At 38.9% G+C, this 24,676-nt stretch overlaps 1 protein-coding gene across 1 annotated transcript in view; it reads right to left on the bottom strand.

The window, feature by feature from the left end:
* The window catches only part of man1a1 (mannosidase, alpha, class 1A, member 1), a 160,559-nt gene that overhangs the window by 98,127 nt on the left and 37,756 nt on the right, over window positions 1–24,676 (bottom strand). Inside the window, exons 2-3 of the mRNA XM_017692516.2 lie at window positions 23,051–23,147; window positions 1,257–1,372 (exon numbers count right to left, since the gene is read on the bottom strand). Of these exons, the coding sequence (XP_017548005.1) occupies window positions 1,257–1,372; window positions 23,051–23,147 (213 nt within the window). The remainder of the gene's footprint in view (window positions 1–1,256; window positions 1,373–23,050; window positions 23,148–24,676) is intronic.

A 24,676-nucleotide genomic window follows, 5' to 3' on the forward strand; every position in this document is an offset into this window, starting at 1 on the left:
GCAGATGTTGATCCTATCAGGATCCAATAAATTTCCTGTGGTTACACAGCCCACCTGCCTGTTAACAGCTTTAATCTACTATGACCATCTTTTTGGCTCTGTTTTGCATCTTGGAATCGTGTAAAACATAAAAATCAGGTTTTTAATCTTATTTGTCCTGCAACCCACCATGCAGCAGCTTTTTGGCACATTTGCAAGTTTCGTTTGATGCCAATACAAAGAAGCCCCCAATGCAAATCAACAGAAAGTGCAATGATGCCTGGCCTAGATGTGCTCAGTCTCCATGTGCACCCAGACCCTTTAGAAAGTAGAATACTTTGGCACAGCCTGGCTTGATGGAACTAAAATACAGGTCCTCTTTTACGCACACATACAGTCACAAATTTGTCTTAAATTTAATGTAGATGAAGTAAAATGCCCAAAACTATAGTAAAGCTATACTACATAAAATATTATATATTACCAAGCAGCTCAGGAGATGCTAAATGGCTAACCATCTATTTCAGTATTTTCAGAGCTATAAAAACTGACACATACAATGTAGAAAATCAGAATGTAAAATACACCCTTTAAGGAAAATTCAAAGCCTTTTCTATAAGTGCCCTGATTGGTAAATTATGAAAATGTAGTGCGCCATTGTTTCCCACATGCATCTATAGCTGAATTCAAGAGCAACTCCAGTGTAACGCCAAAAACTATCACCTCTTTTTTAAGTTGGAAAGCACAAGGTTGTCGTTTTGGTACTCTTTCATGTACTTAAGCACATGTTTGTCTAATGTTTCTCCAGCATAGGGAGGCATTAGCACACACGCTGCTTCTATGTGCGTCACTTAAAGACTGACAGGTCGAATAGTTTTAAAAAAAGTTATGAGCTTTATACAATGTGACACAAAGAATCAAAAGTTGAACAAATCAAAGAAAAGACCAAATAAATGCAGCTAGACAAGATGTTGACTTAACTAGCATCCAGACTTTCAGCTACATAAAAATTCAGCTAAACTAACAATAGTATTGATTGACAAACAGGAGAAAATCAAACAATGGAGATGCATCAAAAATTCTTTTCATAATCACATCTTTGCACCCTGAATTGAATCAAATTACCAGTTTCACAGCTCTCCCAACTGCTGTTCAACTTCTAAAACACTGCAAGTCTCTCACTTCTGAAAATACTTACACAGAGAGCGAGGCTCTAAAATATTCCTACACTTCTTGATGTCTATGGGTGAGTCACAGGACTTGAGTGCCACTCTTACCATGTTAAAGTCAAGATTTTTCTCCACCCACTCCGTGGCAGCTTCAAACTCATCATACATCTCCATGATGTAGAGAGTGTCCAGAGCATCCACGATGGTGGCTCCTTTGAGACTGCCTGTGAATGAAGAGCAGAAACACAGTGAGAAAACAGTGAACGCCTCTATGGAGAACTTGCTGGGCAGAAACTGGGGCTGCTGGATGATAACAGCTCGGGGGGTGGAGAGCTGTAGTCACTGAGGCTCATCTCTCTGGAAATCCTCTTCAGAGGGCAAGTAAACTCTGGCTGCAAAGACAAGGCTGTAGTTTACACAGCTTCTGAAAGAAATCAAAGGGGTCTGAAGAGCATCTCTTTCTCACATTACCTAAAGCTATTTCCAAAGGAAAAGAGCAGAATTACACAAAGCGAATAAGAAGAGAATAAATAAAATGTGTATTTTGCTTTAGAAGTGTCCATCTTGAAACTTTAAGACAGGGATATCCAGACTTCCTCACAAAAGGCTTTTGTTTTCATTCTAACGATGCAGCAGCTCACACGATCAACTGTTTGAAGAGGGGAATCAGGTGTGGTCCAGTTTGATTGGAATAAAAACCTACAGCCTTTGTGAATGAAGTCAGACACCACTCTATGGTATTTGAGCAATAATTCATCTCAACACTGGGACCCAAACTGTGAGCATGAAGCTATTACACTTCAAGGTTTACTTTCTGCCACTTAGCAAGAGCGCCATTCCATCACAATTATGTACAAAATACACTCACAAGTCATGACAACATTCCGCTTTGCTTTCTTTCCCCCCTCATTCCGAGGTTTTTCTGTTGTAAGCGGTCATAGCTGGGTTACACCAACTCAAACAACAACTTTATCTTGGTTTTGATGGTTTCTTAGCTGATAAGCAAAGGGAAAATTAGGTGGGAAGAAAGAATAAAATTGTAGGCAGAGGGAAAGTACCATTTCACCAGTTTGTGCTGTTTCCAGCCACTTTCAGCGTAATAGTTTTTGTTGATCCCGCAAAAGCTGCCGCATTTGAGAGAGCAGGTGCCCGGCAGTGAATAAGCTTGCCACTCGCTGGAGCCGGTGATGTGGAAAATGTCTCTGGATCACTGTCCCTGCCAGTACGTGTACCAATTTACATTTTTGCCATCTAATTTATTGACAGCAGGCTGTTTTAACATCTCCAGCCAACATGGCTAACCTAGCTTTTTCATTATAGTAATTTTCACCTAGCCATCATTTTATCACTATGTAGACATTAGCTGACAACTTTTTTCCATGAATAAAGTGTATTCTTTATTTAGCTCCTATTCTCAACTCAAATCTACTCTTATTCGGACTGTAAATTTGTGACATTTCATCTTACTCTAACATTTATTCGTATTTAATTTATTAATCCATTATCAGAAAAACAACACACCTTGGCTGTAATGTGAATGAAGTTTAGGGAACATGAGAGCAAGGAGAGCAGCAGAAACCTTACAAACAGAGCGAAAGACGATGTGAAGAAGGAGCAGATGGGGCAAAGTAAAGCATTCCTATTTTCTGCTGACTTCATGAATGTTAATGACTAGCTAGTAAACTTCACACTGTATAAATAAGCTAAATAAAAACTGATGAATGTGCATCTAGCTTGCTAACTCGCCAAGATTTTAGCTATCAAAGTTGTCTCCTTAGAATTTTGTTCTATTAATTGAAGAATGCCTAGTTACAATTACACCATTAATATATGTAATGGCATCATAAGACTAGCTAGCTCATTTTAAAAACAGGTTGCATGAGTATGAGAACAAGCAGCACAGGTAGCCTGGTGTATGTCTGTAGTGCAGGTAACATGTAGAACACCTTGATGAACACCTTGAACACCTTGATGTAATTCTTAATAAAACGCCAAATAAATTCATAAAGAAGTAAACGCAGAAATAGTAATGTAATAATAATCCCAATTATATTTGTAGCTTACATTGAGAGGCAATACACAAATTGTTCTCGCAATGTTGTAAACTCCAGGATTCAGCCAGTGAGGCAAGGGGTGAGGACAGTGAGAACATTTGGGGATGAAGCAGGTAATTACCAAAACAGTAAACATATTACTACAAACATCAGACCAGTATCTTTATTGGCAAACCCAACATACCTGTATCAGTATCGGAACAGAAAAGGCAGGATCGAGCCATCTCTGTATCCTACTATACATATACTAAAACTGAAATGACTTCAATGCAGCGTATTAAAGAAACCAGCAGCTAAATCAAGTAACTCACATGTGTCAGGCTCTGGACCTCGCAGGCCAAAAGACTGTAGACTTTTGAGATGAACCCGAATTCAGAGCATTAGACGAGGGTAAATGCCAATCTTAGTAGCACTTTGACCTGGAAGGCCCCCAATTTGACAGGCCTGAAATAAGTCAATGGATCTTAAGCCAATCCATAAAACAATAAAAAAAAAAATGCCTAAACAAATCAATTCAGAACGTCACATTATGCACACTCTAAAAATGATTTTATCATTTATCATCAGATAATCAATCATCTTACTTAAATTGTGCAGCTTTATTATCCATGAAAGCACAACTTCATTTTAAACACAACTGAATTGGGGTGTTTGCACTCAGTATAGATGTATCTGCTATATTTGAAGATCTACAATCAAAGAGCCAAATTAGCTTTTAGTGTACAAGGTGAATATTAGAGGCACACAGAACTGCACAACACATTTGTATTATCAACATCAAACCTCTACCTAATTACACCCTCTCAAAGTAATAAATCACTCCAGAGAGTTCTTTCATTATGTTTTTTGTCTCTTTGCAAGAACAAATGCAGTGCTGTTGGCTGAGCGCCTGGACTGTCACTAAACATTACTTCAAATTGCCCCAAGTGTATATAGTGAGGTGGGACTAAGCAGTGCAGAAAGCCATTATCCACCTCCAAACATTTGGCAGTACAACCATCCAAACACACTGACTTTTAAGACCAGTATGGCTAGCAACAGTAGTAGCAGCTAAGTTAAGTATTTTTGTCAATTTTTTGGAATTTACAACAGTCATGAAATTTTAGCTGATAAATAATGATAAAAAACTAAATAACTAATTAATTAATAACTGTTAACAATTAAATTGACAAGTAAAGAGGTCAAATTGGCCTTTTCTTCCCATCATCAATACTGATGGCAGACACAGCCTAAGTGCAAACGGACATTACTCACTGCTGGCCCCTACAGGTGCTACAGCCTCAGTCAGAACTTTTGATGTTTCTGTAAGACCCATGATGTTTCTCAACAAATGTAGTTCCTACTTTTTCTTTTAGTCACATGTGTGCCTCAATGCCACAATTAAAAATTAATCTCATATTCTGTTTGATTCATGATTGTGAAAGCAAAGTAGGGGTTACTCTGGGACCAAATAACTACAGAATGTCCATTTAAAAGAAAAAAAAAAAAAAAAAAAAAAAAAAAAAAAAGAGCTTTTGAATAAAATTAGTACTGAAAATAAAATATGGACCTGCAACTACCCTGGTAGCAAATGCATGTTCATGCTTATCTGTATCCAGTTAGGATCAACAATTCACTGTCAAAAGTTCCAAAGTTCTGCCTGTTCTGGCTGGAAAAGTGTTCCAGTGGGACTCCACTGGGGATCAGTGGGACTGACCCACCATCAAGGTTGAACCATACAGAAAACCAATCTGCAGTGCATACAACAGTAGCGCAATGCATAAGTATTGCTATTCTATTATCTGCGCGTTCTCCACGTTCCAAAATTACATTCAAAATAGCCCCCCATGTACATTATGTACACATAACCAGCTACAGATTCACAGTCTACATACAAAATTCATACAGCCTAGCTTCTTGGGCAACTTGCACCCAAAATCTGCCATATAAACCATAAACGATGTGTTTCCCAACATTTTAACAGTTTACTCAGGTTGATTTCCTCAGAAAACAAATTTTCACTCAAACATTAGCAACTTGTTAAATGCAGATCACTCCCCGGAGGTCTTCACAAAAAGAACAATACTCCACTCTTCTGGAGCATCAAAAACAACAGAAGGCAGCTTAATGAAGTTAAATCTGAAGATATCAAACAGTTCTGTGGTTTGCAGTGAACTTTTATATTTTTGACAGATTCTTTCACTACGCGTTCACCCCTCTGAGCACTGGAGACACCACTGGAAGCATTAAATGAAATAAAATTAACAATGAATGCATTTTCTTTTCACACATCTGTATATATAAATAACTAATTCAATTAAAATGTAAAATTCCTAGCAACCAAATGTTTAAATGTGTTACAGAAACAAGTGAATAACTATGGCGGTCAGCTTAAATACATGCATTTAGCTCAAACGATCGCAATTAGACCATTACGTAATCATTTTTAGGCAAGCGTGTTAGACATGCAGTCTGCACAATGCTAATTGGTGAGGAATAAGCTGTCATTAGCCAGGGACACCAATCATGTCTTGATTGATGGATCACCGTTAATATAGAAAGACAAATTTAGTACTTAAACACAACGCACACCTTACCTGCCTGTTAAACCCCTCAACACCAGAAGCAAAAAGCCAGCGCTGCAGGACTAGCAGCACTAACCAATACCAAGTACTGAGGTGACATAAGGCAGCTGTGGAAACTGAGGCAGCTAATGGAGGTGCAGATGTTGTAAAGCATGTAGTGGAGGGGAGAAAAAAAAAAAAGAGCACAAACTCAACAGATGGTTAGAGAGGACACATTTATCAGCTACATTAAAACAGGATGAGCAGTACTATTCATCGGTACTGATTACAGCCACAGCAGGTGGGCTTCAAAGCTTTTTGTGCTTTAATTATAAAAACCCTGCATTGCTTGCCAGTTGCTTAGAGAAGTGAAGCATTGCCAATCAGCTATCTGATCATCTGGCAGTCTGCGCCTTGTTTGAGGTAGTAGGGAAAACATCAGGGAAGCAAACCTGGTTGCAATTTAGAGCCTCATTCATTCTCCCAATAAATAAATGAAAATTATATTTCTAAAACATCCAGCCCAAATGCCAATGGCCGGTAATGGAAGCACTTTTAGTGGCATATTCTGTGCATGTCTCAAAACAAGATTACAGCTTCAGTGCAGACAGAGTATAAATGTAGAACATCACTCTTCCAGTGGAAACAATGGCAGAGTAAGTGTCACTCAGGACCCTGCATAGATGCAGCTGTAGTGAGGTCAACAGAGGACAGACTGCACACTTTATTGGAGTGTCCATTTGTCAGCACTTTCCGCTTCCTGTTTTTCATGACTCTTCTGGGCCAGTAAGAGGTGACTGGGGCGGTTTTCTGAAACTCACTGTTCGTTGCCTCAGGGCCTTCACACCACGCTGTGCACCGATTCATGTACAGGAGCTGGATATAACATGGGTACAAATCTGACATCACACCGGTTACATTTAATAAGCCCAGTTTCATTTTTATTATTATTATTATTATTATTAGTAGTAGTATTATTTAATAATAAGTTTAATTGAGATTTTATAATGAACTGAAAGATTAGTCTCTTTGTAATGATCGTGTTATATGACTTATTTAAATGTACTATTTAAGCTGCCCAGTCAGTGTGTCTTGCAGAATAATTATTACTTTATAAAGAATATGATCAACAAGCTTAACAACAGAAATGCTCTTTTAAAAAGGAGTTATAAAGTTTTAAAAGGAATATAAAAAAAAATTATATTATTATTTATATCAATTTTAACACTGTCCTTAAGCTCGGGGTGCTCCATCGACTAGTCGACTAACTGACTAATCTGCACTTATTTTATTATTCATGTATTAAATTATTTGTTTATGTTTCAATAAGCAGTAAATAACTAAACCGAAGGTTGGAAAACAGCAAGGAAAGCTTAAGAATTGCTGCGTCATATGTTTGGTACTGAAGTGCAAAGCAGACACAGCATGAAAAACCCTTAACATAGCTACACGATGAAGTTTGTACGGAGGACTCAAAGAAGGTGGAATGTAAACTCATGCAAACAGGTTTTTATGATGAAGCCAGCGAAGTGCTGATGTGCTGAAAAGTAGCCATTCACACTACTCATATTTCATATTCTGTCATTTGTTGAATTTACCCAAAAGTAAAATCTGTGATTCTTTTTCACCAGATTGCACGCTTCCATTTAAACCCTATTGACAAATGGGTTCACTAAAGGATTGATGGGTTCACCGAAGCCTGCAGTGTAAAGCAGACAGCATTTTCAATAATTTAACACAAAACATTCAACAACATACTTAGGCATTCCATAGACTGCCAACAGTGGAAACACAACAATGAGATATGCATTGATTTTAATCATTGTTCCATGTGATTATTTTTCCTCATGTAGAACCAGCATATCTGTAAGGTTTAGTAATGACAGCGTACAAGTCCAACTTGTAAATAACTGCTAAAATAAAAATATAGCCTAGAATATAGAATACAAATAGCTTGTTATTTTTATGTAATAACCCAAACTGTCCAGTTTGCTATTAATTTAGTTGATTAATGAGTGAATTAATGTCTATATTTTGTAAATACTTAACATTTATCTTGCATCTTCCCCAGAATGTAGAATTTCTCCTCTTTCAAGGGCCATGTTTTAAAGTTTTCAGGATGATTTCACTACGTGTTTAGGATACTCCCACCACATTCACAGTAATATATCATGAATAAAAAAATATAAATAAAATATTGCTCAAAACACACAATAACAAAGGTGTGTTTACAACAAAAAGGCATTTGGACATGGTATATGGGTCTATTAGGGGCTTTTCTCCAACTATCTTCTAAAAATTCCTAATTAATATTGAAATCGATGCAGATAAATCACCTTCAGATCAACGCATCACAATGCGTTAATGCACTTTTACTGCCTGACTTGCCAACAGTTAAACCTGATCCACAAGCCAAAGGCAACAGGAGCATGTCTGGAGAGTGGAAATTGTTAAAGTCAAGCTGAAGGTCACCAAACATGTTGTGAAATGTGCGTGTTCATGACAGTCCATCCATCAGCAGCCTCCCTGTAGGTGCATTAGACACAGTTTTACTTTGGTGTGCCTTACTCCAGAGAGTAAGCACTTTATTGCCAGAAACCACCAACTAATACAGATATCCCACCTTCTGAATACAGACCACCAAATAGCACTAAACTAACTCCCAAAAGGACTTGGACGTTCAGCTATTGACAAAAGAGACAGAACAAAAAAAAAAACAAGAGCAGAGTAGTTGGCCTTGTAAATGAAAGCTTGTTCAAAATAACGAAAAAAAAAAAAAAGAATACATAAATAAAAGTGTAGAGTTGGTGCCAAAAATGTTTAATTTTCCTGCATTATTTGATCATAGCAACTGGCTTTAATGATGAATGTGAACAGACCAACAGGACTGCTACGAAATTACTTCAGATTTAGTAAAATCATTTTTTCATTAGCTCCAATAAAAGTTCATTTATACCATCTCCTTGAAAGCTACTATGAGATTTTTTTTTTGGACAGCTACTTTATACTATATGTATAACAATGTGAAGTACAAAGAATAAGATTTAGCATGAGCTTAACATTTAAGTACAAAAACTTTAAATCAAAATATTTGTCCCATTTTCATGTTACTGGCGAAACAAGGGGTTATAGTCCATATGCAGAGCCTTATTTTAGCCACCGCCCTGCATTTTAGAGCAGGAAGTGAGACTGCATCCCCCAGTGTGTCCCAATTCAGGGGCTGTGTCCTTCAGAGGCTGCATTTGAAGGCTGAATGCATCATAGTGGCGTGACTAGGCCGTCCCTTTATGAAGGCTCCTGCAAATGTGTCCAATGGGTAGATCCTCCGCCAGCCAACATTTCCCAAGGTTCACTGTGTGCCAGCAAGGATTCGAGAACAAGGCAGCAACGGTTGAAGAGTTTTTAAATAGAAGTATAGGGTTTCAACTGAGGTGAATGGCTAACGATACAAATGTAAATAAATAAATAAATGAACAAACAAACAAACAAACAAACCACAAACATAATCTCATCAGTAGCCGTAGCCGGTGGCAAAGCATCGCCAGCTGTAAAAAAAAAACTATAATCAAAGTTTCTGGTTCCATCTTTAAAGAACTTTAAAATAACTTGACAAGAGCAGTGTTTCATGGTGCAACGGTGTTAACAGCAGCCGTGACGCAAACAGAAAATCCGCTGTAGGGCAAACCGCCTCATTTCGGTCTTCGCAGGTCTAAGCAGCCTACAAGAGACACGCCTTTGTTGACAGCATCCTTCCAAGGATCCAGCCCCTGAATTGGGACACACTGCCCATCTCTTACAGCCACAAGGTGAGCAGTGAGATCTCATTGTTTTGAAGTGAATAGGTCCTAAATCTGTGTGTAATATTGAATGTCAATATCATAAACATTAAACATTTTCTAAAATACTTTTTTTTTTATTAAATAAGACTGTACACAACTTTCAAAGTTTCAAAGCTGTGTTCGCTGGTCATGAACTGCCTAACATTAAGTTACGTTCAAAATTAGCTAAAATGGTCACTACCAAAACTGTCAGTACCAAAACATTTGGTAAAGTTTCAGTGGTGTTATGATTGTATTGGTAGTGACAAAATGGAACGTTTGATCAATTATTTTAATAAAAATAAGCATAATTTAGGGGTAGGATCATTCAAAGTCCAAATCAGTCTGAAATGTGTTGAGATTCCAGATTTAAGTTTGTCAAAATTTGTCAAAAACAGCATTAAAAATTTTCTTGAAAATGTATTGTACTGTCTAAAGTCACAGGTAAGGATGGGCTCAGATTTCGACTTCACACCTGCGAAGACCCGCATTGCCACTTTGGTCTGTAAATACATGAGCACATGATTTACTTGATTAAGAAAGATCTCTGGATTACTAATATAATCAGTAGCAATGGCCCTAATTCAGATATTTTCTGTGCCCCTTAACCTCAAAACTTGAAAAGAACAATCTGTGAATCTTTTGATTTGTTCACATTAAATGAACCTCAAAGCTCAAGCGTGGGTGTCTACGCCAGCCTATACGTCACTCTGGAGTCTAAAGCCCTTTATCACTCGTTCCCTAGACAAACACAGGAAAGAGACGACACTGTTGGGGTGGTAGAGGAAATCCCAGAATACGAAGCTATTGGCAGATGAAGGAACACCTGCTGCTGAGCCAAGTCTCATTCAGCTCTTTAAAGACTTACTAGCATAGAAGCAGCAGATCGAGCAAAAACGACGAGCCTGTTGGGAAGAATTACAATGACTGATAAACATGATAAAAAAAACAAAAGGTCATAAACAGAAGTGCTCCTGGCCAGAATGACCACAAGAGAGAAACTGCAAGGAAACGCCAAAGCCTCTTTGTGCGCGTGTATCTCCACCCCACAGATGTACGCTCCCCCATGTTACACGAGAGTTGATCTCACTGCTGAGTGAGCTTTCTAAACCACAGGCAAGTTGGCAACAACTAACAATGCGGGCCGTGCTCCTTCTGCCGTAGGCTTGCAGAAGAAAAGCCTATTTTCAGATCAGAGTGAGATGACAAGTCTAAAATGAGTGAAACAAGCAAGAGAAGCCAAAACGGGAGAGGGGTGGGGGGGGGTGGGATGGGGGGCACTGCAGCTGCTCCAAGGAAACAGATCTAATGTTCCAACAGCCGTAGATCTCTGAGGAAACCAAGCAAGCAGAAATGCAAAGGAAAGAACATTAGAAGAACTCTTGTCTTCATCAATAACTATTATCTAGTTCCTTAATAGCCAAATGAGTCAATGCAAAATTAAACTGGAGAGATATAATGCTTTGTTTAACATCAATAAACTAAACTCTTTCTGGACTACACCAAAAACACAAAAGAGCCCTGTTATATATTAAAGCAGTTCTGCACAGTGCAGGAAACAATACTCAAGAATAAATGCTGTATTCATTTATTTTAAATTAGATGGGCTGTGCACAGGCAACAATATCTTCCCTTCTTTGCTTCCTTTTCCTTTCCAAATGATTTATTACACAAAGTTCCCTTCTTGTTTGAATAGCCTAATCAGAATTTTATTTATTTTTTAAGCATCATGTTATGACACCCCAGTAGGATGCAAATACAAGGAAAATGCTTCATAAGTTAATAAAACATTTAGTGAAGTGAAACAACGGTGATTGAAACTTTATTGCCGAAAGACTGGGGGGACAAAACGGCTCTCATGAGCTATAAACCTTTAAAGAGCAGTCTTAGATACTTCCACCATTAGTTGAGCTTTGAAAACTGCTTAAAAGTATGAGGGACGGGAGGGGGGGCTTTAGGTTTGTCACTCTAGACATAGTTAGATATGTTTTGTAGATAGTTTTTTATCAGAAAAGGGCCTCCAGACCAAATTGCAGACTGTTTTTGTGTGATGTGTTGTTAAACGCAAAAACAAAGCCATGGGATAAATAAATAAAATGGTATAAGCCCTCAAAAATGCAAGGACATCTTGCTGACTTAACTTCTAACTGCCTCAAACCACAACCATATTTCGACTTTGGAAATGCCATAGGAATGTTTCCAACAGGCAGGAAACATTACCCCCCCACCCAGATTAGTCACACGATCTACTGTGGAAGTTTCTTATGCAGCCTTTCGGTCACACAGTTGGTGGCTAACAGAATACACAAAGAGATGCACTTTGATGTTTGACGCATTCCTTTTCATCTCCATTCAGGGTAACTGTAATGTGAATGATCATGCTCTTTCTTAGACCCATTGAAGGCTTCATATCCAGGTCAGAGTGTGGAAGATGATCTCCAAGCACTTTGTGTAAAGGGCAGAGACCTAAATGACCAAATATAGTCCTTACATATGACGGGCTAGGAATGCACATCACCAATCCATCAACAGCCCCTAATGCAGCAAATACTAAATGATTTTAAAAGACCTATGACATCTGACCTACTGGGATATCTATAGGAGAACATCACAATAATTAACAAACCAATATCTTGTGCACTGCTGAAGTCAGGCTTTGCATTACACTTAAACCCCCAATATGCAACTGAACCTTTTAACAGTCACTGTTTCACTGTGTGTACAGGCCAGCTTCTGAGGGGCATGGATTCTGTATGATCCAGTCTTTAACTTGGATAAATCAAGGACCTACTAATTTGTTTTTAATATATATGATATACCATACAGTATAACACACAAAAATATAAATCACAAAACTGAACTTACCAGCATTTCCAACCGTCCAAGATCTTAAATCCTTGTTTACAGGGGCAGACAGTTTTAAAAATTTGCACTGGCCATTCACGCCAATCATGTGGCCAAAAAGCAGAAGCATGATTAGTATATATGTAACATACTGTATGTACAATTTCTAAGCATGTTTTAATACCAAAAACCAGCCAGGTATTGTTTTGAAAAAGGAAATTTGTTAAAAACTAAAGTAATTTAAAAAAAAAAGAATTGTCTCATTAAAATAAAGCACATACATTGCCATACATTGAGCTTCACAGAATCACAGTATTGTGATATCATCATAGGCAATGTATCGTGATATAATATAACGAGATGCCCTGTGATTCCTACCTCTCATTACATTAAGTGTTTACATTTTTGACAAATTTTGACAAAGTTGAATTTGATTTAGTTACTTCCATGTTAGACCTAAACAGACACTTTATAAGAGGAAAAAAAAGGCAAAAATATCTTGAAATCTTGATATCTTGAAAAAACCTTTCAGGCCACAGGCTCTGGATTTTCGGTGGCAAAACGTGAAACGTGCTCAACGGCCCACGGCAACAGGCGATACGCAGAATCTACTGCACATAGCAAAGCAACAAAACAGACCAAGCACAAGCATTGAGAAGCATGTTGAAACTTCTCCAGACAGAAAGGAGCTGCAGTGTTCTAGGCTAATTCAGTAGCCTATTCCTGTGGAAATCCTTTTTTTCCTTGCATCCACCATTACCATTAATTTGCTCCATGATTTATGGATACTTGGACCCAAGCCATTAACATGATGTGTGTAGTCAATAAAGACTGCAGTGTCCTTGGTAGAGGGTGTTCGAGACTGATAATTCAATCGTGACCATAAGGCATAAGGCTGAAACACTGTCCACTGTCCACGGCAGATGCAAGCAAACAACCATGAGCGTCTGAATTATTGACCAAATCCTCTGCCCATCACAGCACCAAATCAGACTGCATCCTGAGTGGAGCCAGTCAAGCCAGTGTGACAGATGGCAGCTCATTTTAGCTTCTGAAAGACAGGCATCATAAGAGAATCTTGTAGAACCTGGAAAGTCCCTGTGCCAGTTAACTTTCAGAAATATCTGTCAGGAAGTGTCCCTGCCAAGATCATGCAAGATAGCGCCATATTGAGCATTTGGAGAACGGCACATGCTTGCATGAACTGAGAGTGCTGTTGGCAGCTCTGTGCAAACAGCACCTTTTCTCCTGCTGTGCACATCAGAAAATTTATTATGATTTTTTTCCCCTTATATACATCACATTTTCTATGAACGTTAGCCACTGCCAGCTACATCACTTGAACACCTCTTGATACACATGTTCTAGTAGCGCATTCTCAATGGCCCGCTTGACAACCAAAACAACTTTTGAACTTGTGTCGGAATTCACTGGCAATTATCCAAAAAGGGATAATTACCAAAATTCTGATGTGGCAAATCAACCAGGATGTGGCCTGGAACAATTCTTGAGAACTCATCAGGAGGGCTAATGAGTCAACAGAGCTTGGTGCATTACTAGAAAGAGGATCACACCTAGGTTGTGTAACTACACTACATGTTGACACTCCAAGGAAAGCAAATTAAAACGTCAGCATTGCGAAGCCACACATGGGACTGGCAGCAGTATTTAAAAAAGGCAAACATTTCATTAAAATAAAAATATTTCACATTGTATCTTAAAACAAATGAGTTAAGATAAAATTCCAAAATACTACGTCAAAATAAGTTATTAAATTCTAAGAGAATAAGTAAAAATTTAAAGTAAAAGTAAAAATTAAAAAGTCATTATTTTGAAAATGAGTCAAAAATATTGAGATCATTATTTTACCACAGAATGATATTAGACAAAACGTAATGACATAGTATATTGAAATACTAACTTACTAAGTATTAGAGATGCTATGTAAATATTTCAACATGGTAAGTCATTATTTAGAAAAAAATCTTTGCGCCTCATTTACCAACTGTTCTTAAGAAGAAACCATCTTACACGGTAAGAACATTCTGAAGTTCACCAATGTTTTCTTAGTTGGGATTCATTCTTAGGTAAAAACACACACACACACACACACACACACACACACACACACACACACACACACACACACACACACACACACACACGACATCAAGACAGACGTTTGAGGTATTGCTGCCTGAGGCAAATGGAAAAATGGATATGGCTTTTTCCCCCTATACTTTGTAGGAATGGGCTTCCATGGAGGCCACAGGAGAAGGAAAACTAAATTGTACAAAGAACTGAAGAAATATCTAAAAACCTGGAGCGATTTCGAAACGAAGGAGCCATCACATTCACTGTATTTGTTCTACAGTCACATCCTGGAGCAATGGGACTTGGCAAACATTAATGCATGCACCACAATAAAATAACATTTGATGACTACAAATTTGAATGGCACAAAGTCTGAACGTTTACTAATACAGGCATGACAATAATGTCCATGTTGGACGTGAAAACACTATTAGGCATCATGTTATACACTCTGCAGCAATGCTTTTAAATCAATTTTTCAGGCATGAGGAATTGTTCCTGGGCCCACCACATCTTGATCCAAACTTCTGCTGAAATTATCTATTGAGCCTTATAGCTAAACAAGCTCCACTTTAGTGATTTCAACCATGCGGAAAGACAATGAGGGGGACAGAGTGGTAAAAGAACAGAGCCTACTATGAGAAGGCATGGCATCTACAGCACGAGCTTTATCAGTGAACTCCCGGGACTAGCGTAATCTCTCCAGCCCCTCTTCCTCTCTTCGGTTTCCTCAGTCGTTCTTCCCTTCAGGGCATCGACAGCTTCCTCTGGAAGCGATTAGGCTGGTGATTTCAGCTGAAGCAGAAAAGCTCGTCTCGCTCAGCCAGAAGCTGCTAGTAAGCACATCTCAACAGAGCAGCCAGTGAAAAGTCCTGAGCCTCAACTCTGCCGGGAGGTAAAAGCACAAGGACACACAAACCCACACAGGCACACATGAATATTTAGCTGTTGTCAAAACAAAACCTTGTATCTCCATTTTTGTCCTTTTTGACGTAAACTTACAACCCTTTACATTGTAGGCACATTTCATGATGACTGGAGGAAAAGAAATGACCTAAAATGACTTTGGGGGGATTCAACTGAGTTGCATTAAAAGTATTTTTTTTCTTCCCATGTAAAGACACAAGGTTTTGATCAGACAACCGCGATTTGAAATTTAATATACAATAATAATATTAAACAATCTTGTTTAATTAGACATCAGACAGTATGTGAAATGTGTATTTATTGTTTATCATTTTTAAATATGACACTACTAGTACAATGTATGTCAAAGCATTGTTGCGATATGTATTGTGACCCCCCCCCCCCATATTACCCACTCCTAATATTTCAAGAATTTTGTGGCAACAGGAACTTTTTAATTGATAAATAACACCCTATAAATCAGCCATTATGTATCTGTAAAGATTTTTTTGTCTTGTTCAAAACATTGTTTTGTTTATCACTTTTTAAATATGATTTATTCTGGATTTTATTAGAACTTCATGACTGATGATACACAGCTTCGTGCTTATTTTAGAATCGTCAAGCTCTGTTCATCATTCTGATCACATCTAAAAGTTTAGCTCAGTGAAGACAACGTAAAAGCAGATAGCCCATGTGTCACAGCAGACAGTTTATAATCATCAGTGAGCATCAATAGATGAAAATATATGAAAGCAATGGGAGTGAGTACCAGATCCTGCAATGCATCTAATGATTTCATTTGTAAACTGCTTTAGCTCTTGTTTCTCAGCTTACAGACAGCTGGAAAGAAAATCAGCAAATGCAGCAGTCATTAGCATTCGTACGAGAAGGCCCACTTCAGCAGCGTGCTCGCCTCACCAGGCACAGCTAAGTCTGCTCCTACCAGCAGCTCGTACTGAACGACGCATGCCTCGCCAGCAAATTAGAGTCATCTCCAGCGCTTTCAGCAGCAGACGAGCTTTTAAGTTAAAAATGGAGCACATCTTCACAAACACGTCTCACGCGGCTCCTGTCCGGCCGCTCACTCGTCCGCTCCCAGCGTGAGCTTCTGTTGGGTCATTACTGCAAACACGCAGCTCCAGATACTGATGCCCAGGCACGCTTCAGCAGTCCCACTGCTAAATGAGCTCACAGGGGCTTCGAGCTAGAGCTTCTCCCTCTCTCTTTTCCTCACTCACTCACTCCTGCATTCTTCTCCACTGTCAAAAGTGTGAGGAATTTTTCACTGTGCAGCAACTCAAAACCTGCACCAGTGCAGAACACTTTCATCCACAAGAGGAGCAGTGGCTACTTTAAACTCAGAGCATGAGCTAAACAGAGACAGAAAAATACAATTCTATTGAGATTTTAAAAGAGCAGTTGGCCAGGGTTGAGGAGAAAGTGGGGAGTGGGAGGTGAGTGCATGTGTTGCTTATGCTTTCAATATCTATATAAACTAAGAGCTCCTTCTGTGTCTTCAGTGAGCTTGTGCCTGCTAGACTGTGCTGTCGGCACTCGTCTATTTTCATTCAGAAAGCTATTCCTCCAGTTTTTCTAGTGCACTGTGCCAACAGTCCCGGAGGACACTTCAAATGAACAATCAGGAGGCTTCAGAACACAAGGTTCTTTTATCACTCAACTGCGTAGAGCAACGTATAAATACACCTCTCAGTGAGAAGACAGAAGATATTCTCCACTTACACAGCCACGATTACTGATTGTACCTGGTTTCCGGGAGTTCACTAAAACACTTCATTTTAGCAACTGAAATCAGGAAATGCTGAAAGAATACAGTGCTGTCCAGATCATAATGACGGACGCTTTGAGCGCCAGTTTCCTACTGCTGGAATGAATATTTAAATGAATATTTTGGCAAAGCAAATCAAATTTACAATTTTCCACTTACCCAAGATGTATTCGATCATCTAAGACACATTGGATGTCAAATTTTTGCTTCATTTGAGACTAATGCTGGTCACACTAGAACTTAGTCACCCAAATCTTATCTGAAAATACACTCCCAAAACCCCTCAACCCACTCAAACTGCATAGCTCTTCATTAAGGGTGCACAGACTTGTCGAAACTGTTTAGAGTGCAGTATGACAGACTCACAGCTTGAGCACTAAACTAATAAAGCAAAACATTACTTGAAGCAATTACTTTAAATGCAGAAATTATTAACCAAAACTGAAAACATGTTTAACACAGTTCACTAGTATGTTGGAATAGCATAGTGGGTTAACAATGCTGCCCTCCATGCAGCAGTCTAAGGTTTGACTCCCCACCGAGGCAAGTACACTGTCTATGGCCAAGACTCGTAATGTTACATTCATCCACATCTGTAACATGATCAATAAGTCACTCTAGATAAAAGTGTGTGTCATTAATATAATGCAGAGGTTTCTGATCTTGCCCACAAAGGTAAGTGATATTGCAGACTTCTATTCCAACCAAGCAGGAGCAAACATGGTCAATTGTTAAAAGACTGGGACCAACTGACTAAAACAAGCAAAATCATGTGTGCTTCTGCCCGTTTGGAACGGAAATTCGGCAGTCACACTGAACCTTTGTTGATCATACTGGACAACCGTGATGTGATGGGATGGGATGGGATGGAGGACATCAGAAGGGCAATATTTGTAAAATCTACCTCCAAAACTACATACAGCTCTGGGCAAAAATCAGAAAGCAGTCTTGATTTATTTCATTTCTGTTCAGTTTCTGGTAAATACAAGAAAGTCAAAGGAAAATAGAGGGAAAAAAGAAGACCTGAAAGCCAGGAGAAAATCAAGTTGCTTCAGATCTGAAAGAAAAAAACACAGGTGTTTCTGTCCATCCTTCCACTGTGAAAAGACAACAACAATCCTTTCACAGTCTGAAAGGATGAGTAGCCGTCAACACACCTTTACTGAGAAAAGGAGATCAAAGAAGCTGATGGAGTTCTGAGACCACCACACTGACCACCCCAGAGTCCAGACGTAAATATCACTGAATACATTTTTGATTACTTCAACTGTGAGAATCAGAGAATGCAACCAACATCCAAGACCGAGCTTTAGAGGTGTGTAACATTAAATGCGTTTAGTTGAGGCCTCTGTGTAACTGTCAAACAATGTGTTCTGTATTTTCATCCCTCACACTGAGAAATTAATAACTTGTACTTAACGGATGTTTTTAACTGGAAATACAACAAAATGACAAGCGGTCTCTGACTTTTGTACAGTACTGTATCTTTAAGTACTTGGTTCTGGAGCACCCTCCATGCATGCTAGGTGTACCTTTACTATGGTGTGTAATAGCACAGTTCCTTGGATGTTGAAGGAAAGTACTAAACAGCTTTTCTGCTGCTTTGTGAATAAAGAGCTACTGTGCTGAGAAGACCACCCTTGCCGCTGTAGCTTTGCAGACTGTGTGTGTGTCTCAGTGTGTGTTTTCCTGGCTCTCTTGTGTTCTGCTCCTGCTCCCAGATGTTGTGAGAGTGTTCCATATGGCAGGTATCTTGGAACACACACATACACTCGCCTGGGAACAAAGGCTGAACTCGGACAGGCGAAAGGAAGCCTGATACCTGGGTCGGTTCTGAGAAGCGGCCAGCGTTCATCAGGTCATGGTTTATTCAAAAGGCAAGACCCCATTAACCAAATACCCTCATGAATTAATAATGCAGGTCCAATATTTCTTTATTAATAGGAGACTGAGGAAAGTTACCCTTGGCTTGCTCTGGAAATACACGTGTATGTGCATGTCTATTTATATTTGTGAATGCTTGATGGCCTTTGATAAACCCCTCACCCCCCCCATAGGGCGATCCACACCATTCAAGTAAATGACTGGCTCGCAAGGCTGCTAGGAATGCTCCCAGCCCTCAAAGCGCTGTGCATGACCTTGGTAGCAATGACTAATGTCAAAGATCCTTCATAGCATGTCTGTGTTCATGCATTGGGTAGACAGTGATTGTGTTACTCGGATCATCATCATCAGCCCCACTGTGCCATTCTGACTGTGCGAGTGCCTGTCCGACTTGAATGAATGCCACTGTCGGTCCATATTACTGGTTTCACTCTCAGGCTAAATGAAGGAGGTTAATCAAATTTGAGCTGTAAATCCCTGTCCCCATCCTGTGGCCAAGCTCTGATTGGGTGAAAGGATTGATGGAGGAGGCCTGGAGCTTTTTACTGCGTACAGCAATGCTCAAGCAGTCTGATGAATGTTTCATAAAGTCCATTTTCTATTCTCACCTTTGACCAAAGCCCTTTGCACACTGATGAGGGGAGGAAAAAGTGATTCAGAGAAAGTGATTCAGCAGATGACCTGAAGGAATCAGAGTGCATAAAAAAGATGGAATGCTAGATAAATCCTTTGAAGTGACTCAGGGAAGTCAGAGCAGAAAGCAGCAGGAAAACAAGTTCAAAGGGCTCACGTTCTTAAGAGCCAGTTGACGACGACGATGACGACATTTTCTATGACAGCAAACACATTTAAATCAAGAAAGTCACAAACTCGGTTTAACTGGACCAACTTGACAGAAGAGCTGTCAGACAGGATCATAAATCAAAGTCAAGTTTTCCCTTCGTTTGTTTGTCCAAATTCAACACGTTATTTTGCAAAGAAAATAGATAAGATACATAAGTGTCTCATAAATCAAAAAGGGTGCACTCAGCATAATCAAAACATTCAAAACCAAGAAAAAACAGACCTACTCTGACTTACTTTTGAGAATAATGTTTCCATTACACCCCAAGCCAGTGATCTACAGCTCTCATTATAAGCTAAAGTGAGTGGCTGTGCTGAAGGCGTAACTGGTGGGCACATCTATAGTAGCCACAGATGAACTAACAGCTTAATTGACTACACTAAAGAAAAAAAAAAAAACAATTATTAAAAGTAAAAATTAAAATGTAAAAAAAAAAAAAAAGTAAAAATTTGGGTGCCAGACAAAACCTGTTAATTTACACTGAAAGTATGTTTTTATAAATAATGGTAAAAATCTGTAAAACTTTAGTCATTTAATATCTTAGAAATACTGTCTATCAGTAGTTCAACAAGTTATCCTGATACAGTACATTACTAGTACAGGAACAACCATTACAATAAACACAAATGTCTCTGAAATAAATTGCATTTCTGTAAATTAGCAACAGTAATGTTACAATACAGTATATGTATGGTTTACAAATGGTTATTGACCAGTAAATTAAACAGCACTATATAATAGATATTTTTTTTTAAACAGTGCACCTTATATCACATGATTATTATGTTGCTATAAGTCTGCCATCTGAGGCTGACCATTCAGTTAGCACACATGAGAACGTTTCTGCCCATCAGCGTTATTCAGTTCACCAAGTAAGCATATCAGCTCATTCAGAGTGACTGCTGCTTTAAAAAAAAAAAAAAAAAAAAAAAGGCTTGTAAACCACAGAAAAGCTGGGCAATAGGACAACATCATTATGGTGATAAATTATATAACTACACGGTCAGTACTAATAGAACACTGGCCAGCTAGTCGTTTCATTATAAAGAGAGCAAATTAATTCCATTTAACAACACGGTACGCCAAATATTAAATAAAAATCATTGTATTCAGTTTTTGACAGTATCTTTTTAAAATGTAGCACTACTGGTTCTTTTTCTCTCAGTTCCAACTCAGTTCCAACTCAACTAAATTTCTTAAGCCATCACAATATCCTCGTCACATCATCCACGTCTACCCCCAGCGTATGTAAAACCCCAGACAAAGCCAATTAAGTCCAAATAAACTGATGTTTTGTACATTTATCATCAGCAATGACATGTTCTTCACACTGTTAGAAATAAACATACTATGCAGGTACATGATTCATTCATCAAGGTACAAACTATGTAAATGTACCCTCAAAAGGTACAGCAGTGCGTCAAGATTGGCCCCTCCCAGTGCAGTCGATGTGTTCGTGTTGTTTTGTTTTACCCATGTGTGTTTGTTTTGGTCCAGCCCCCTCATTTCATGACTCCACCCCTGATTGTCTCCTCCTGTTTTCCACCTGTCCCTCATTTTCCCTGTTGTATTTGAGCCCTGTGTTTGCACTTGGTCTTTGCTGGTCTTTGTATTGGTCTGTCTTTACTCTGTTTGTACGGTCATTGTGGTTTGTTTTAAGTTCTCAGTTATGTCTGTCCATCCTGAACTCTGTGTAGATTATTGGAACCTGGACTGTCTCAACTATGACCCTGGATTGGCCCTTAATAAATCTCGCTTATCTCAGCGTATGCATCTGCCTCCTCGCTCCTTGTTACACAGTGGTTTTAAGGTCCAGTGGTGGACCTTACATGAGCTTTTCCTAGTGGAAAAGTAGATATTTGTACCTTTTCATAACCAAATGTTTTAAATCATTAAAATAAAAAGCCTGGAGATGAGACGGGGTGTGGAGTCAATACAACTTAAATATAATTTCAATGGATTCTGGTACAATTATGTTCCCTGACTAAAGGTACTGTGATGTACCCCTGAGAGTACCACCACAGTGACAAGAGGGGTACTGCCCCAGTGACAGTGTCCTACCTTTTTGTCTGAGAGTGCCCATTGTTTGCGATGTTAGTAAATAAAAACACACTAGGAACCACAACAGAGGCTGTAAACAAACATTAAAATGGATTTTTTTCCTAACAACCAATTTTTAACCAGTGTATTTGATGACTATTCAACCTTTTATATTTATTTATAGTTAACCTTATTTGACAATATTAAAAGCAGCAGTTATAAGAAAATTCAAGTACATCACTAGTGAGGCACTGATTCAATACAACAGACTGATATTGGTACCAATTCTAACCCTTTAATACTAAATGCATCAATACTGACATTAACACATCACCATGGTATGTGTTAATCCTAAATACTGAAAATCACACTGAGTGTGGTTGTGTGGACTTGCAAATAAACTCGATTAACACCTTCGACTGAAACCAATTGTCTACAGATTAATTTCCATCCAAATAATTATTTGCAAAAACCACGGTAATGCTTCAAAAAATATGGATGGAGACTGAAATTCTCAAATTATCAGAAAATTGTTCATTAACTCCTGAAATGTTGCAAATAGCCCAATGGAAGCATTTTTTAATAATGCAAAAATGATGCAATCATGCAAAAATGTAGTGTCATGGGACACATTTCCTCTCTGACAATTTGCACAGAAAGCGGATGGAAACAGCTATTGTGCCCCACTATAGCAGCTGTACTACAGCTCAATTCTCTAGCAACATACAGGCCGTCATTCCCAGTGGTGGCAGGACAGCAACCAAGGAAAAAAAAAAAAAAGTTTTCCTGAAAAGATACTCATGTTTTGGAAGTTTTCAACATTTCAGACAAGTCAGATCAATAAAAAAAGCAGCAACAAAAGCTTATAATGGTGAGTCATGGTTTGTAAAATCCAGCAGGGTCCTGTTAAGATGTTTCAGGGGCACAAATGAACTCAAAAGACTCTAGCAGGGTGGATACTGATATTGATTGGCGGCTTTGACCGCGTACCAATTTGCTGCTGGTCTGAGGGACATGACCAAGAGCTGCTGTAGGAAAATAAATCACAATCTTGTGGCCAGAAAGAGACACAGCACAGATACTCACCAAACAGATTACTGGAGTGGCCTTGCTTGGAGACGGGCCGCAGCTCATTGGAGCCCCAGGCATAGTGCTTGTAATTGTCCCAAGCAAACTGCATCATCTGAGGAGAAAGTCAGAGAGAAACAAGGTTGACTCGGATTTCTTTTAGCTTTCAGTCGAGTTTTTTTTTTTAAGACCATTTAAAAAAAGAACATAAGAACTCAATTATTTCTAAAAATGCTTAGAATAATTTTCACAGAATGTTTTTTTAAACAACTGCATACTGACTAGAAAAGAGTTGAATGAACACAATCGTTGAAGTGTCAGATGGGAAAGACGTGTCAGGATAGTACAACATGGTTCTGGCCCAACAGGATTCCACAATTGGTAGATGTGCTGTGAGGTGTAGTTACTCCGCTTAAATGAGTCCCCCAAGCGGGAGCCTTACAAGAAAACTCCTAACATTCTCTTGGTTTTGGACTTCAGGTCCAAATAGCTATGTAATCCTCAAGGGCAATGTCTCTTGGTAAAATCTCCTTTACTAGAGTAGTTTTAAGGCTATTACCAACAACAGCTCAAACTTATTGCACTTATCAACTATTGCTCCAAGAAACTCTCCATTCTATTCTGTTATTCCGACATTTAATCCTGATAAACATCCACAGAATCGTGGCTGAGAAGTCTTCTCCCAGCACCAGAGAAGCCAGAACTCCAGATACACATAGTGTTACATGCACTAAATGAAGACACCAGTAGATTTCAAGGAAATCATTAGTTACTTAACCTCTTGAACTGTAGGCTAATATTCAGTCACTACTGCAAATTATTCTGTAATTACTGTGCGAGTAACCTAAGGAAAAGAGGGTTTCCGTATTTGACCAGTAGTGTTTCACCAGTACTGCATCAGTATTGGCACTGATACTGGCACTTAAATACAGGTAATAAAGTGAAGTAATTCCTGGCGTACACGCATGCCACCGAGTGAGGCTTGCATGCACACTAGTAGGTGGAGCTTAACTAAAAGCAAGCAACGTGGTGTGGAAAGACGTCACGCCTGAGTTAAGCAGTAGAAAATTGCTGTAATGCCAGGATTTTGAGAAGAAATACAAGGACTTCAATCAAAATGAATTAAAGCTACACTAAACTCTGGAAACCTCCCTGATGGACAGCAGAGGAACATGTAACATGGGCTGTGTTTCCCCAGGGGGACGAATCAGACGATTGTGAGATTGCGATTTTCCTGAAGATGTGAGCAAGTTATCGACTATTATCATATCTTCGTCGGTATAACGTTGATTTTGCATCTGAGACCTAAACATCAAGGCAGACGTTCTTGTTGAGCTTGTCCGTGTGATGTTACTAAACGAAGATGTATGATGTAGCCAGAGACTTCTAAATGATAAGACTGATCAAAGCTTTCTGCTTCTTATCCACCACACTGTTGTGGAGCATCTCAAGTTTGCTGTTGAGAAAGTTAAATCTCAAGCTCATCTCAAGCCCCCAAGAAACACTTATTCAGCAGCAGCTGTAATACACAGAAAGTGCACAAGCCAAAAATATATGAAAGTATGATGGATAACTAGCTTGTAACATCTGCAGGTTTACAGCACAACAACCACTATGACAGGAAGTTTTATTCATTTGTCTGGG

This window comes from Pygocentrus nattereri, chromosome 4 (assembly GCF_015220715.1).
Source record: "Pygocentrus nattereri isolate fPygNat1 chromosome 4, fPygNat1.pri, whole genome shotgun sequence".
In the NCBI taxonomy this organism is placed as follows: domain Eukaryota; kingdom Metazoa; phylum Chordata; class Actinopteri; order Characiformes; family Serrasalmidae; genus Pygocentrus; species Pygocentrus nattereri.